This window comes from Nannospalax galili, unplaced genomic scaffold, assembly GCF_000622305.1.
Source record: "Nannospalax galili isolate Female #2095 unplaced genomic scaffold, S.galili_v1.0 scaffold1640, whole genome shotgun sequence".
Lineage (NCBI taxonomy): Eukaryota > Metazoa > Chordata > Mammalia > Rodentia > Spalacidae > Nannospalax > Nannospalax galili.
The window spans coordinates 759,285-776,839 of record NW_008346098.1 but is presented as its reverse complement, the minus strand read 5'-3'; the positions used below and the strand labels follow the sequence as shown (position 1 = coordinate 776,839).

At 38.3% G+C, this 17,555-nt stretch overlaps 1 protein-coding gene and 1 non-coding gene across 8 annotated transcripts in view; one reads left to right on the top strand and one right to left on the bottom strand.

Annotated features, from left to right (window-relative positions):
- Positions 1–17,555, bottom strand: part of Gkap1 (G kinase anchoring protein 1) — a 102,012-nt gene that overhangs the window by 46,923 nt on the left and 37,534 nt on the right. For all 7 annotated transcript variants that reach the window (XM_017800480.2, XM_017800481.2, XM_017800477.2 and 4 more), the window contains one exon: positions 6,501–6,523. In XM_017800480.2, the coding sequence (XP_017655969.1) occupies positions 6,501–6,523 (23 nt within the window). The remainder of the gene's footprint in view (positions 1–6,500; positions 6,524–17,555) is intronic.
- Positions 14,063–14,165, top strand: LOC115071952. The gene has a single exon (XR_003851016.1). It is a non-coding gene; the product is annotated as a small nucleolar RNA U13 (small nucleolar RNA).

Here is a 17,555-nt window from a genome sequence, read left to right as displayed (position 1 = left end):
CCACCAGGATTTTGGGTGGGGCTTCTACCCTCAATTTGTGCATTAGCTGTAATAAAAGACCCAAGTTAAGAAGAATCTGTGAAATCTACCTGACGACTTTATATGCATGCTCAGACGCCAAGGAGCTCAGAAAGGAACTGACTGTGACTAGTAATAATCAGATACATAGAGATTAGAAACGCATGTGCAAACACCTTAGTGCTGGCTGCATTAAAAATGAAGTTTTCTGTATGAAACTGTGAATTTTAATAATGAAATAGAGATCTTTTTTAAAGGTTAAAACCTCATTTAATTTTATATCTTATAGGGTTTATACTGAGTACAATATTGTATAACTGTATTAATTCAACTGCAAACCTAAAATTTTACAGCCAATTTTGAAAGAGATGCATCTTAGCTCTGGAAATTGTTATTGAATATGTCAATGCTGTTGTAATGAAATGCTTCTTCTAAGTATGCGGTTATTAGGTTCAAGAGCAAACCTAAAAACTTTATAGCCACTTTTGAACGAGATGTGTGATTGCTCTGGAAACTGTTATTGAGTATGTTAAAGCTGTAATGAAATGCTTCTTCTAAAAAAATTAAAATATTTTTAAAAATCTTTTTTTAAAGAAAAAAATATATACCCAGGTCATTGGAGGCTCTGTTCCTCAGGGGTCACGTGGGCTTGGGAGGACCCCCTGGCTCCTTTCTTTTACCAATTCCATCTAAGCATGGAGGAAATGTTTCCTCTGTGTTGACCATCATCTTTGTAGACTGGACACTGGTTCAAGTCCATCTCGTGGGGTCTCCATGGCCTCCATGAACAACAGGACTGGTGACTCACCACAGTTACGGGACATTTTGAGAGATGCTCCACAGTCCCCTGGAACTTAGTAGACCTTGGAGGGCAAGGAGCTTAAACTGTCCTTTATGTCCCCCTGACTAGATTAGTAGAGACCTCAAAGTATGGCTGCTAAACATTCAAGAAGGTTAGTTCCACCAGTCTGGTACTTTTAAATTACCATGTGCAGATAAAGCTTGGGCAAAAACCAAATGCTCTCAGATAAACTTTGACTAGACAAATATTTTGTTCCTTGAGCTAGCTGACTGAACTAGCTTCTGAGATTATTTGTATATTATTTTTGTCTCATTCTTTATACATCATAACAAACCTACACAGACCTTCATCACCTGCTTAGGCTTTCTCATTTTTTTCCATCTATTTTGGAAAATATCTCCATTCCAATATCCTTTTAACATCTTTTTTAAAATTTCTATTTTTATTTTTTGTGCATGCGTGTATTGCCTGCACGTAGATAAGTGCACCCGTGTCATGCAATGCCCATGGAAGTCAGAAGAGGCTATCAGATCCCCTGGGACTGGAGTTACAGACAGTTGTTGGCTGCCATGTGGGTGTTGGGATTCAAATTCAGGTCTTCTGCAAGAGCAACAAGTGTTCTTAACTGCTGAGCCATCTCTCCAGCCCCCCTTTTAACATACTTTACATTCTCATTTTCTTTTTTAATAATTATGAGGCATAATAACATTAACAAATAAATTTTCCATCTGTTGTGAGAATTCTTTTCCTGGGGATACTAAGCAATGCTTATTCCCTTTTAAGGTTTTAGTGTCAAACCAGTGTTTGACTGAAGCTTTCTTGGGAAACTAATGAATTTACTGAGCTTACCTACAGAGGTGACTGAGGGGTTGCTGAGTTCTATGAGTGACCTGAGGGTATGTATGCATACTGGAAAGCCTTTACCCAGCATGGATCAAGCCTTCTCTTCCTAGCCTTCCCCAGATTGTATACTTTATCCCTTCCCAAATTCAGATCATGTGTGATTAGGGTCAAATTTTATACAGTTGGCTTGGAAGAGTGGCTGGATACTCTGGTGAGGGTCCAATGACTCTGCTTGGCCCTCCTTTAATGAATGAGCACAACCATCAACAAACCCAACTGCGACAATGTTTAGCAAGTAGGCACAGCTGAAGTTGTGATGATGGTAGTTATTTCACGCAGAAGAGACTGCTGTACAGCATCATCTTTTTAAAAGAACATGGAATTTAAGAGGATTTGGTGCTAGGATCCAGAAATGAGGGAGAACATATGTCTTTTGTTTTTCTGAGTCTGTGTTACTTCACTTAGTGTAACAGTTTCTAGATCCATCCATTTACCTGCAAATTTCATTATTACATCTTTCTTTACTGCTGAATAGAACTGCATTGCGTAAACAGACCACATTTTTGTTAACCACTCATCAGTTGAGAGGCACATAGGTTGTTTCCATTTCTTAGCTATTGTGAAAAGAACAGCAACAAACATGGTTGTACAAGTGTCTCTAAAATAGGATGAATCTTCTGGGTATACGCCAAGGAGTGGTATAACTAGGTCATATGGTAGGCTCATTTTTAGTTTTTCAGGAGTTCTCCACACTGTTTTCAATAGGGGTTGCACGAGTTTGCAGTCCCACTAGTAGTGAATGAGCGTTCCCCTTTCTCCACATCCTCACCAGCATTAGGTATCATTTGTTCTCTGATCCTAGGCAGTCTGACTGGTGTAAGGTGAAACCTTAGAGTGGCTTTAATTTGCATTTCCCTAATTTCTAATGATGTTGAACACTTTTTAAGATGCCTCATCATTTCTCCTGAAAATCACAGCATTCCCTGTCTGTGTACAACCCTTTGTACTCATCCCCTATGCTAACAATGTAACCATTACCCTGAATTTAGTGTTTAGGACTTCCATCTTTTTTGTTTTGGAGAAACAGTACTAAACAATATAACTTTGTTCTGTTTATTTTACCTTTGATTGTGAAATTTTTCATTCATATACTTCTCTGGCTTAGGTATTTTACAATAGAAATACCACAACATAATCTAATTAAGGACTGCGTGTTACATTTAGTAATTTCTCAATCTTTTTAATCTAGAACACATAATACCCCTTCTCACCATCCACTTTTTCTTCTCAATCACACTTTCTTGGTGGAAAGACCAGGTCAGTTATCCCATATAGTATCTATCTCCTAGATTTGCCTAGATTATTTAAAAAGTAGGTTTGGGGGGGCAGTGTTGGGAATCAACCTAGGGCCTTGTCCATGGTAGTGCAAGTGCTCTACTACTCGGCTACATCTCCAGCTGTCTGATTGCTTCCTTTAGGTATCATTTAATTCACATATGTAAGCCCTGTATCTCCTGCAGCATAGAAGAGTTCAATCTTAAGGCCTGATTTATATTTAGGTCAAACACTGTTAGCAAACACACTTACTTTTGCTTATCTTTAAATTGTATAAAATTGGTATCACTCAAATCTTAGACTTTCCATTCAACATTCTCTCTTGGACCATCACTAACTTCATAACCTTTTGTGTGATTATACTAAAATATCTGGACCTTCTACTGAAGATCAACATTTTGATATTTTCTGTTTTTTTCCTTAGGTAATATGAGGGTAGTAGGACCATTATACACATAAATATCAACATTCATGTACGTGGCTCCCAGGTCACATGTGGAAGTTTTCTAGAGCATGTATATCTATGACAGGTCTGCGAAATCTTATATCAGGATGAACAATCTACATCCCCAAAGGGGCCTGCTGCCTTTTCTGCAAATAAAGTTTTATTGGAATACAGTCATGCTCATTTTATTCCAGACACAGAACTGAGAAGTTGTGACAGAGACTGGATGTAACTCAATCCCTAAACTATTTGGTACTTAGCCATTTTCAGGATAAGTTTTCTGACCTGTGGGTTATATTAAGTATTTCAAATATAAAAAAACAAACTTATGCAAAAATTTTTTAGTAACTTACATTATTACCAATATTTACTGATCTATACTATCTGAATCTTAGTATTTTCAAAGTTTGTATTGTTTTGCCTGCCTAGTGAAAGGGGGAAAACTAATGAAATGATCTTAATTTACATTTCTGTGACTGGTAATTAAGTTGTCAAATTGTCATAGGGTTTTGTTAGTCATATTTCCTGTTCAGTGAAATGCCAGATGTGTCTATCTTTAAAAATTAATTATTATTTTGTGTGGGGTGTGTCCCAGTACATGTGTGGAGGTCAGAGGACAACTCTGTAGTGTCAGTTCTCCCCTTACACCTTTACATGGTTTCCGGGGATTGAACTCAGTTCTCCAGGCTTGCACGGCAAGTGCCTTCACCTGTAGAGCTACCTTACCAGCCCCTCATGACTAGAGTTCTTTCTCTACCTAGACACTATTTTGTTGTGCAATTTTCCCAGACTTATGATATAATGAAGCTGGAGTAAGTAATACAATATAGAACTGGTACTCAATAAGCTGATCAGTAGGACAAAAGAGTCAGAAACAGATCCAGACCATACATACATGGACTCTTAGTGAATTACAGATACAAACTTATTAATGGTTCTTCTTCTGAACTTTGTTCTTCCAAACTAACAATTTGTTAATTCTCAAAACTAAACCTTTTTGGATTTTACTAAAATGGCAAAGGCACTATAGCATATTAATTTGGGTAAACTTTCACTTTCACCATAATCCTTATTTCTTTTTAAAAAGCTTTATTTGTGTTTGTATGCGTCTGTGTGGGTATATGTGTACAGAGCCCATAAACTGGACACCAAGTGTCCTCCTCTATTGCTCTCTGCATATTCCTCAAGGCAGTGTCTCTCTCTCTGCACCTAGAGCTTGTGTATTTTTTCTCTCCTAGGGTGGAAGCCAGCAAGCTCCAGCAATCCTCCTGTCTCTTTTAGGACTGGGATTACAAATATGTGCAGGCTGCCCAGGATGTTCAGTGGGTGCTGGTATCTGAACTCTGGTTTTTGTCACTGCAGCAAACACTCTGAGCCATGTCTCCAACCCATTTTTTTTATTTCTAAGGGCTCACTGCATTCTCCTAAAGGACACACTTTCTAGCATTAAAATTTTAAAACTTTTAATCTACTATAATATATAGTCCTCGAAAAGGTCTATTTATACATGCTATTTCTTTTTTTTTAACAACAAGTGTTTTTTTTTACTTATTCCAAGAAGAAATCCAAATAATGGTGTTCCTCAAATGAACCATCACAGATGACATTAGTCAGTTCTCTCCTTCTACCACGTGGATTCATTCCAAGGATCAAAGTCAGGCAGTCATGCTTGGTGGCAAGTGGCTTTACATGATGAACCATTTCCCCAGCCCTTGTTCGCTTTTTATGGACTTTCTGTGTTGTTTTTGGCTTTTTGTCATAGGGTCCTCTTATGTAGCTCAGGCTGGCCTTGAACCACAATCCTCTTGCCTCTGCCCCTCAAGTGCAAGATTTATAAGTATACACCACACACACGTTGCAGGATATTTATTATTATTATTTCCAAAAAAAAAAAACCATGTAACTAAATGGAGCTGGGTGTGGTGGTGCACACCTTTAATCCTGGCAGAGGCAGAGGCAGGTGGACCTCTGTAAGATTGAGGCCAGCCTGGTGTACACAGCAAGTTCCAGGCCAGCTGGGGCTACAGGGAGACCCTGTTTCAAAAACACCAAAAAACAAAACAAAACAAAACAAAAAACCCAAACAAAAATAAAACAGAACAACAACAAACATGAATCTAAGTGGAAAGGAACCATGAGGGGTAAAGGGAAGGAGCCCAAGAGAGTGGGAGAGTAGGAGAGAGGTGCTACCAAGGAGGAAATGGGGAAAATGGGAGTATTTAACTGGGAAGGGGGAAGTGAGGATGATACAAGGAGCCATGGGGATAAAGGGAAAGAAGGAGGTCAAGAGAGAGGGGATAATAAGACACAGGCTATTATCAAAGGGGAAATGGGGAAAACGTAGGTACTTTTACTGGGAAGGGAGAAAGGAGGGTTAGATAGGGAGAGAGAGGAGAGAAATAATGCTTAGGTGATGTGAAAAGCCAGAGGAAATTGTATTAATTCAAAAGTCTACTGGAAACTATGTATACAATATCTGTATATGAGTGTATGTGTATAGCTGAAGGCTAGATACAAGAAATAGTGCCAGACAGGAGAAACCCCCTTTGAATTGTTGGTCAGGGTAGTTTAAGAGATTCCCAAAGTAACACAGTTTATTGCCACTGCCTTTGATTTCCACCCAGAACTTGCAGCAGTCAGGTCTCTCCTTCCACCATGTAGCTATCAAAAGTGGACAGCCCTTGAGGAACAATACCTGCAGTTGTTCTTTGGCCTCCACATATGCCCATGCACACACATGCACGCTCTCCATAAACACAAAGCATCAACACACACACACACACACACAAAAAAAAAAATTAAAATACAGACTTGCAGATTAACTTACTTTTCCTTTGAACTTTAAGCTTGTAATGCACATAAACTAGGACAGTAATGCCAAATGAAACTGGAGTGTATGTAAATAATCATTTTATCCTACTATATTTATATCCTTATAACACCAGAAGCTTGATGGGTTTATTCAAGACAAACCTTAAATGGCTATGTTTGCAGAAAAGACTTACTGATAAGTATTATTCCTTATCAATGTTTCTAGACAAATATAATAAAACTTACCTCAGTCTTTTTATTAATATGATCTGTAAATGAAAAAAGAAAAATGAGGTTTCATTGGAAGGAATTAACTGCAAATTTTAATACGTAAAAAAGAAAGTAACTGAAAGAATGTTAAAATTATAATAAGTATTCCCTAGGATTCATATCTGTTTTACTTTTCTAGTCTTAGAATGTTAAAACAACCATATTCTTACTAATTTGCTCAGTTTGGGGACTACATCTTATATCTTAGTATATGCCAGCCACAACAAGGGGTTACTAAATTTTAAGTATATGAATTTTATATATAATTTAGCTATTTGATTTCATATATTTTTCAGAGGAAGAAGTTGAGGGCATAAAAGCAAACTGCAAAATACTATAATTGAAACATATGTTCAGATTACTGTCTGTGTTGAATGAGATCAAAACCACAATAGTAACATATCCTTTAAAACAATTAGCTCTTAGGGGTGGATCTGATGCCCTCTTTTGGCCTTCACAGGCATTGCATGCACATGGTGCACTTGCATACATGCAGGCAAAACATATGCATAAAATAAGAAATCTTAAAAACATTAGCTATTTTATATTTCAGTAACATAGTGACTTGATTGCACTATGGTAAAATTCTAAGAATATATATATTTATAGAATTAAAAAATGAAACCATAACAAATGTATGTAGATGAAATAAACCACTAACATAAAAATTATATGGCACTTCTAGAAAGCAATTCCCGAGAACAGAATGAGGAAAGGAAGCTCTAAGACAGCTACATAGATTCAAGGTTGAATTTAAAGTACAAATAATGAGTACGTATTCTTCTTCAAGCTAGAGGTGATCAGTATATTTAATCACTTAATTCTGATATACAAGCAATTATCCATTCTTGAGGACTAAAAGTAACTCAAGTAGCTTTCTTGGCCAGGCATGGTGGCACACACCTTTAATCCCAGCACTTGGGAGGCAGAGGAAGGCAGATCTTTGTGAGTTCGAGACCAGCCTGGTCTACATAGTGAGTTCCAGGACAGTTGGGGCTACAAGGAGACCCTGTCTCAAAAAAGACACACAAAGACACACACACACAGACACACACACACACAAAATAGCTTTCTAATGATCAAGAATCTAAAAGATGGTCTAAAGGTATCTGTTAATCAGAACAGAACATTAACATGTTAAATATCAAAATCATAAAATTCACACTAAACTACCAAATTCTAGTAAGTTACATGGTCACTCTACTGGTAATTAGTACTTAATGTGATATTATAAATCAAAGAAAAATTATAGATGTGATCACCACAACATAAAAATATGTAGCTTCCATTTAATAGATTTTCAATGCAGCTAGTAAGGCTACATAGTACTTAAACACATGGAAAATAAATTAGGAATTTTAAAAAGTATTCTTTTCTTTAAAAATTATTTATTTACTTATGTATTGATTTAATTTTTATGTGTAGTTGTGTTTTCCCCATATGTATGTAAGTATACTGTACAGGAGCCTGGTGCCCACAGAGGACAGAAGATGGCATCAAGATTCCCTGGAACTGAAATTACAGACAGTTGTTAATGCCATATGGGTGCTGGGAACCAAACCCGGTCCTCTGCAAGAGCAGCCAGTGCTCTTAACTTCTAAGCCATCTCTGGCCCCTCTTTTTTGTTTTTTAAACAAACAAACAAACAAAAATCCAGGGTCTCCTGTATCCCATGCTGACCTCTGACTCTCTAAGTAGTTGATGATGACACTGAACTTCTGATCTCCTCAGTGCTGGTCTCCTCGATGCTGGGATTACAGGTGCATAACACCAAGCCCAGTGTAAGTGGTGCTGGCAGTGAAATTCAGAGCTTCCTGCATGGTAGGCCTCTTTACCAGAAGAGTCTGAGAAGATGGTAAATGAGACCAGGAGTTTGAGTAAGAGTCAAGATAAATGTCATCAAGAGAGATAAAAGAGTGAGAGCTCTAGAAAACAGACAAAACTAGGTGGGATTTTTTTTCCACAAAGCCTGCTAGGGCACTCTGCCATACCAAGTGCTGTATGCTGAGCTAGTTCTGTCAGGACAGCACTGTGAGGGACACCTGGTGCAGGGGAAGCCTTACAGAGAGTTTGTGCTGTTAGAAACCAAATTTAGAGGCTAAATTCAACAGCCAAAGAAGAAATTACACTGCAGCAAACCTCAGGCGAGTGCTAGAAGAGGGGTATGGAGTCTGAAATTGAGATATTTCCAATGTTTTCCCCTCCCTTCCCTTGCTGTTGCCTGCAGGAAGCAAGACACCTGAGTGAGGGACCAGGGACCACAGGACTAGAATGCATGCAGGAAGAGCTCAGAATTCAACCTTTCCTTATCAGCAAGGAAAGTGGTTCACCAATCTAGAGACACAGTTCCAGAGAAAGTGTTAAGAGACCCTCAAGTCAGGCAAGCTACACCACTGATCATTTTATTGACCCCAATCTTGCCCATGGAGCAAGAGATCATCCCCAGAAGAAGGTGGCAGAATATGTAATGTGGTGTGGAATGCAGACCCCAAGTCACTGACTTTGAAGACTGTAGCTCAAGTGCTGTTCAGGGAGTCAGAAGCAGAGAGTCTCAACACTCCACTCCCCATCCTACCAGTGCAGGGAGGAGTTATACCCATCACAGGAAGTTTGTGAGGGAGCTTGGTGTGGTATTCTGGTACACAGAACTAAGGTAAATACAGGGAAAAGATGCTCCCCAACCACACAGAAGCAGTAACTGAGAACACAGTATCTTCTGTTTCATTTTTGTTATATATTTTAATCTTTAATTTCTACTTATATATATAGTATTTATCTTTTTAAAAACATTAACATTTTCTAATTTTTTTCTTTGTACATACATTTGTACTTTAAGTGTTTAATTGATACATTGTAACTTATATCTTGTTGTAAAAGTCCTTTTTTGTTGTTGTTTTTGGTCTGCGGATTGAACTCTACCACTGAGCTACAGCCCCAGATAGATGCCTGTCCTTGTTCAGTCACACTTGATAAACAATATTTTCTCTACTGCCTTTCATTCCTCTAGCTCATATACTTTCCTTCTCATTCTCTTTACTTCACTACTAAAATACCGATTCCTCTAACACTAATAAATAAACTACATTTTCCCCAACAAGGCCCTATCACCCATCTTTAACATTATAGGGGACACAGGAAAAGCAGCTTCCTTCTCCTGAAGCTAACACTAGCACTTCCTGCAAACCATGATAGTTGTTACTGCAGTCAACTTTCCCCCTGAACATAAATCCATGAGAAGTCAACAGACTCACATAAAATAAAATAAAAATAAAGGGAAAAGAGGAAAACCTACAAACTGAAGGGCATACACACCCCCAACAGTTGCACAAACAACAAACACACTCAAAATGAGAAAATATCCCACTATGACACGACACAAATTGACAGCGTCTCAACACCAGAAAGCAAAGATGATGATGTACCTGAAATTCAAGAAAAAGGTTGGAGTTCTACTTTTGAAAAATATCAATGAGAGGGCAGGAGAGATGGCTCAGCAGTTAAGAACATTTGTTGCTCTTGCAGAGAACCCAAGTTCAATTCCAGCACCCAAGTGGCAGCTAACAATCATCTCTAATGTCAGTTGAAGGGATCTGACACCTTCTTCTGGACTCTGCAGGCACTGCGCACATGTGGTTCACTTACATACATGTAGGCAAAACACTCCTACACATAAAATACAAATAAACTAAAATTTTTTAAAAATTTAAAAAGGATCAATGACCAAAGAAAATGCAAATGACCAGATAAGGACTTTTAAATTTTTTAATCTTTATTTTTTATCTTTTTATGTACAGGAGTGTTATGCCTGCATATATATGTGTCAGACAGTGCTCAGAAGAGGGTGTTGGATCCCCTGGAACTGGAGTTACAGACAGTTGTTAGCTGCCATGTGGGGCTGGGATTCAAACCTGGGTTTTTTGCAAGAACAGTCAGTGCTCTTTACCACTAAGCCATCTCTCCAATCCCACATAAGAACTTTTTTTTCTTTTTTTTTTTTGTCTTTTTGAGACAGGGTCTCCCTGTAGTCCCAGCTGTCCTGGAACTCACTATGTAGACCAGGGTGGCCTTGAACTCACAGAGATCTGCCTGCCTCTGCCTCCTGAGTGCTGGGATTAAAGGTACGCCACATAAGAACTTTTAAATTCAAGACCCAGATAACAAAGTTATGAAATCAATTCACAACATAGGCAACAAAGTTACTAAAGTAGATAAAAGAATCAGTAACTTGGTAGAAAAAATTTAAAACATGGAAGAAAAAAAACCATCAAGGAAATTGAGATACTGGAAAAAAAAACAAATATTCTAGAAATGACAATCAGTTGAATAAAAAACAGCAAAAAGCATTGTCAATAGTCTTCAGGAATGAAGTACAAGATTAAGACAATAAAATACACACACACACACACACACACACACACAGAGAAAGAAAAAAAATTAATGAGCATGACCAAAACTTCAAAGTAGTCTGGGATATATTCAAGAGACAACACTTAAGATTCTATGGAATAGAAGGAGCTGAGATAAAGTCAAATGGCTTAAACAATCTATTCAGAGAAATTATAGCAGAGAATTCCCCACTCCTACAGACAGAAATAGACATCCCAAAACAGGGAGCATTTACAACCCCAAAGAGACATGACCAGAGAAGAACCTGTCCATGACACATTATAGACAAAATGTCAAAAAACACAATGCAAAAAATAAAATAATACTGAAACTTGTAAGGAAAAAACACCAACCCACACACAGATGTACAACATTAGAATAATACCAAATATGTTGTCTGCAATCCTAAAATCCAGAAAAGCATCGAATGGTTTAATATTAAAGAATTGAAACTATATAACTGTCAACCAAGACTGCCACATCCGGCAAAATTACCTACTCAAATGGAGAAACGAGAATATTTCAAGACAATCACAAATTACAACAATTCGGACAATGAAATCAGCATACTAGAAAATTCTTGAAAGATTATTACACACCTGGTGTGCTGGATAGCTTTAGTGTCAACTTGACACACCTGGGTCGAGGGAGTCTCAGTTGGGGAATTGGCTCTATTGGACTGGCCTATGGCCATGTCTGAGGGGCATCTTCTTGATGAGTGATGTGGGAGGGCCCAGCCCACTGTGGGTGGTGCCACCCCTGGGCAGGTGGGCCTGTGTTACATAAGAAAGCAGGCTGAGCAGGGGCGAGAGAGGGCGAGAGAGAGAGAGAGAGAGAGAGACAGAGACAGAGACAGAGAGAGACAGAGACAGAGACACACAGAGAGAGAGAGACAGAGAGAGAAGAGAGCCAGTAAGTAGCATTCCTCCATGGCCAGTGCTCTAGCTCCTGCCTCCAGGTTCCTACCCTGAGTTCCTACCTTGGGCTCCTGGATGACCCAGGATATGTAAGTTAAATAAACCCTTTCTTCCCCAAGGTGGTTAGTGGTCAGAGTATTTTGTAACAGCGATGAAGAAACAAACTAAGACACCAAGGAAGAAGAAAAGACAGTTTGGTACATGTATCAGTCACGTTTCTGTTGCTGTGACAGAAACAATGACTAAAGCAATTTATAGAAGGAAGAGTTTATTTGAGCTTATGGTTCCAGGGGGCAAGAGTCCATCATAGCGGGGAGGCATGGTGGCAGAAGTGGCTAGAGGTGAAGTAGAAGCTAAGCTCTCACATCTTCAAGTAGGCACAGGAAGCAAAAGAGTGACAAGAACTCTCTAAGCTGTCCCTAGTGACCTGCTTCCTCCAGGAGAGCCACACCTTCTAAGAGCTCCCAAAACAGCGCCACCAACTAGGAACAAAAATGTCCAAATACTTGGAGCCTATGGGGAACTTTTCATTCAAACCACCACAGTACATGAGAACATAGGAAAGAATACATTTCATGAGAACAACAGATGCACAGAGAGAACTGGGAAGGAATCAATCATGACCAACACAGCAAACCAGCAATCATCCAATACTTCCAGGAGAGAAAGAAAAAATTACCAGTAAACTAACCAATTAGAACAAAAAGTAACAAAATCATAATGAATAGCAAACCCTTTTCAATTCTAATTTTGAATGAAAATGGTCTTAACTCACTATTTAAAAGACATAGACTAAATGATTAGATCACAAAATAAGATTTAACTATCTGTTGTCTCCAAGAAACTTGTCTCTAAGGAAGATATCCAAAACTGAGCAATAAATGTTAGAAATCTACCAAGCAAATGGAAACCATAAAAAGCTGGTGTAGCCATTCACATATCTGACAAAGTAGATTTCAGATCAAAACTTGTTAGAATCACTAAAGAGGAACACTATGGAATAATAAAGGGAACAGTTCATGAAGAGGATACAACCACTGCAAATATTTATGCACCAAGTCTTGGGGCCTCTAATTAAAAAAAAAAAAAACACTAAAAGGCATTCAAAACCACGTAGGTCCTGACACAATACCAAATGGGAGACTTCAATATCAACTCTCACATCTAGATTAGTCTTCCAAACAAAAACAGCAAAGGAAGCCGGGCGTGGTGGCACACGCCTTTAATCCCAGCACTCGGGAGGCAGAGGCAGGAGGATCTTTGTGAGTTCAAGGCCAGCCTGGTCTACATAGTGAGTTCCAGGACAGCTGGGACTACAGGGAGACTGTCTCAAAAAGACCGGAAAAAAAAAAAAAAAAAAAAACAACAGCGCAGGAACTTCAGAGCTAAATTTCACCATAGATTGAATGGACTTAACATGTATCTACAGACTATTTCATCTAACAGATAAGGAATACATATTCTTCCCAATGGCGCATGGAACTTTCTCTAAAACTAATCATATTATAGGCCACAAAGCAAGCCTTAACAAACACAAAAATATTGGAATAATTTCTGGCATTCTATTAGACCAAAGTGGAATAAACCTAGACCCCTCAACAGCAAGACTAAACTCAGAAAATACACAAATACTTGAAGACTGAACAGTGAGTCACTGAAGAACTCAGGATGGAAATTTAGAAATGCCTATAATCAAATGAAAATGAGGACACAACATGTAAGAACCAGTGGAATACATGGTGCTGGAGAGATGGCTCAGCGGTTAAGAATACTGGCTGCTCTTGCAGAAGACCCAGGTTTGATTCCTAACAACCACATGGCAGCTAACAACCATCCATAACTCCAGTTTCAGGGGATCCAACACCCTCTTCTGTCCTCCACAGACACTGCATGACATGGGTGCACTTAAATACATGCAGGCAGGGGGCTGGAGAGGTGGCTCGGTGGTTAAGAACACTGGTTGTTCTTACAGAAGACCCAGGTTCGAATCCCAGCACCCACATGGCAGCTAACAACTGTCTATAACTCCAGTCCCAGGGGATCTGACAGCCTCTCTGACCTCTGAGGGCATTGCACGACATGGGTGTACTTACCTACATGCAGGCAATACATGCATACACATAAAATAAAAATAAATAACATACTAAAAAAGGACCTGTGGAATACAGCCAAATCAGTCTCAAAAGTAAGTTTACAGCTGTAAATGGCTCACATTAAAAAAAAGAAAAAACTCAGATCCTTTTTTAGTTCATAAGCATGATGATTGGGTATTGACCCGCCTGCGTGACATGTGCTACCCTCAAACCTTGTTACACACAGGCACATTACCCATCTGACGTGAAAAAAAGAAAAGAAAGAAAAGGAAAAGAAAAAAAATAGAAAAGGAAAAGAAAAAAGAAATAAAGAGAAAAAGAAAAAACTCAAATAACCTAATGATGTACCTCAAGGCTCTAGAAACAGAACATACTTCAACATAATTAAGGCTATATAAGCAAACCTAGTCAACATTATCCTAAATAGGGAAAAACAGAGAGCATGTCCTCTAAAATCTGGACTGAGAAAAGGGTGCCCACACTCTCCATTCTTACTTAATATAGTGCTCAAGTCTTAGCTACAGCAGTAAGACAAGAGAAAGATAAAAAAGGGACAAAACTTGGAAAGTAAGAAAAACTATCCTTATTTGCAGACAGCATGATTCTAGACTAAAAGATTTCATGTACTCTACCACAAGATTTGAGAATCTGACAAATACTTTCAATAAAGTTTCAGAAAACAAAATTAAAATCTAAATATCAGTAGCTTTTACATCCACTAATAACAAAATAGCCAAGAAAGCAACTAGAAATAACATCTCATTCAGAATAGCCTAAAAAGAATTCTAGGAATAAGCCTACCTGAGATGAGAAAGATCTTCAATGGAAACTTTAACCTAAGAGGCTTCACAATGAAAACTTGTAAGACACTGAAGAAACTATGGAACACATTAAAGATAGAAAGATCTCTCATGCTTATGAAGTAGAAGAATCAATACTGAGAAAATGGCCATCCTACCAACAGCAATCTACAAATTCAATATAATCCAACCAAAATTCCAGTGTCATTCTTCACAGAACTAGAGTAACAATCTTAAAATTTGTGTGGAAGAACAAAAGACTCCAGATAACCAAAGTAATCCTGAGCAAAAATAATACTGTTGGAGAGATCACCACACCTGATTTTACATTATACTTCAGAGACACAGTAATATAAAGAACACAGTATTAACAAAACCAGGCACCTAGGCTGGGTGTGGTAGTGCACATCTTTAATCCCAGCACTCAGGCAGGGGATCTCTGAATTGAGGCCAACCTGGTCCACACAGCCTTTTAGTTTAGCCAGGGTTAACGAGTGAGACAAACAGTAACAACAACAACACAAAAAATAAAAAATAAAAATAAAAACAAACCAGACACCTAGATCAATGAGCAGATGAATAGAGGACCCAGATGGGGCAAGGCAGTGCAACAACAGTCTCTGATTTTTGACAAAGATGCCTGAAATACATATTGGAGAAAAGACAGCATCCTCCACAAATGATATTGGGAAGACCATATAATAACATATAGAAGAATAAAATTACTTCCTTATCTCTCATCTTACACACAAATCAACTCCAAATATATCAAGGAACTTAACATAAGGCCTGAAACCTCTGAAACTGCTAGAAGTAAGGAGTAAACTTCAAGATACAGGAACAGGTATGGACTTTTTTGAATAGAACTCCAATCACCCAGGAAATAAGATCAATAATTGGCAAATGGGATCTCACAAAATTAAAAAGCTTCTGAACAGTGGCTGGAAAGATGGTTCAGTGGTTATCAGCACTTGCTGCTCTTCCAGAGGACCTGGATTCGGTTCCCAGCACTCACATGGTGGCTAACAATTATTGTAACTCCAGTTCCAGACGATCTGATATCCTCTTCTGGCCTCCACGGGCATTACATGACATGGGTGCACTTACATATATGTAGGCAAAACATTCATATACTAAAATAAAAACAAATTTAAAACAGGATCTTTTGTTAAAAAAAAGAACCTTCTGTACAGAAAAGGAAACTATCAATTAATTGAAAAGGCAGCCTACAGGATGGGAGAAACATCTCTGCTAGCTATATATCTGACAGAGGATTAGTATCTAGACTATACAGAGAACTGAAGAAACTAAACATCAAGAAAACAATCCAATTAAAAAACATGGGCTAAATAAATGAATACAAGTTCTCAAAAGAAGAACTACAAAAATGGCCAATAAACATGAAAAAGTGCTCAACATTTGGAGCCGTCAGGGAAATGCAAATAAAAACTGCTTTGAGATTTCATCTAACCCCAGTCAAAATGGCTATTACCAAGAAAGAACTTTTATTCGTGGCTGGTTGGTGTATGGAACTAGTACAGCCACTATGGAAATCAATATGGATGTTCCTGAAAAAAATGAAAATTAAATTACCATATGACCCAGCTATACCACTCCTGGGTGTTCACACAAAGGACTCTAAGTCAGCATATCCATGTTTACTGCTACACCATAACTAGAATGGAACTAGCCTGGTTGTCCACCAAGAGATAAATGCATAAGAAAATGTGGTACATATACACAATGAAATTTTATTCAGCCATAAAGAAAAATGAAGTCGGACTGGAGAGATGACTCAGTAGTTAAAAGCACTCATTGCTGTTGCACGGGACCCAGGTTCAAATCCCAGCACCCACATGGCAGCTAATAACTGTCTATAACTCTAGTTCCAGGGGATCCCATGCCCTCTTCTGACCTCTGTGGGCATTGCATGACATGGGTGCACTTACATATATGTAGGCAATGCACTCATACATAAAATAAAAATGATAAAATATTTTTAAAAAATAAATACAAATGGCTCATAAACATTTTTAAAGTATTTATCATTAGCTATCAAGGAAATTCAAATTAAAACTATTTGAGATTCTACCTAATTCCAGTCAGATTGGTTAGCATCAAGAAAAAAAATGACAACAAATGCTGTTGAGGATGTAGGGAAAGTGGGCCCCTTATCCACCATTTATGGGAGTGTAAATTGGTACAGCCACCATAGAAGTCAGTGCTATGGTTTCTAAGAAAGCTGAATGCAGAATTACCATATGGCTCAGCTATACCACTTCAGGGTATAGACGCAAAGGTCTCCATAGCCTACCACAGATACTTTCATTTCCACATTCATTTCTGCTCAGTTGAAAATAGCTAGGAAATGGAATCATCTAATATTCATCAACAGGTGAGGAGATAATGAAAATGTGGTACATTTACACAGTTCATTCTATTAAGCTGTAAGGAAAAATCAAATTGTGATATTTACAGGAAAATGGATGGAACTAGAAAATATTATACAAAGTGACATAACTCAGGTCCAGAAAGACAAACACCACAGTTTAATATATGGTTCCTAGCTTCCAAATTTTATATTCCTATATTTAATTTGGAGTGTCTGAAGAAGGTCCATGAGAGGGGAGAGGGGAAGAAGCCTTAAGGGATGGGAGGAGACAGTAGAACACCTACAATGTGAAGGTAGTGGGGAATACTGGGCAATAAAGTAGGGACAGACATGCAGATTTGGGGAGTCGGGATATGCTCTCAACTTTGGTCAGAGAAACTTCTTTTTGAAGTGAGCAGCAGTTAGTGTAGAGACTCATAACTGGTCAAAAGCTGAAAATGTGT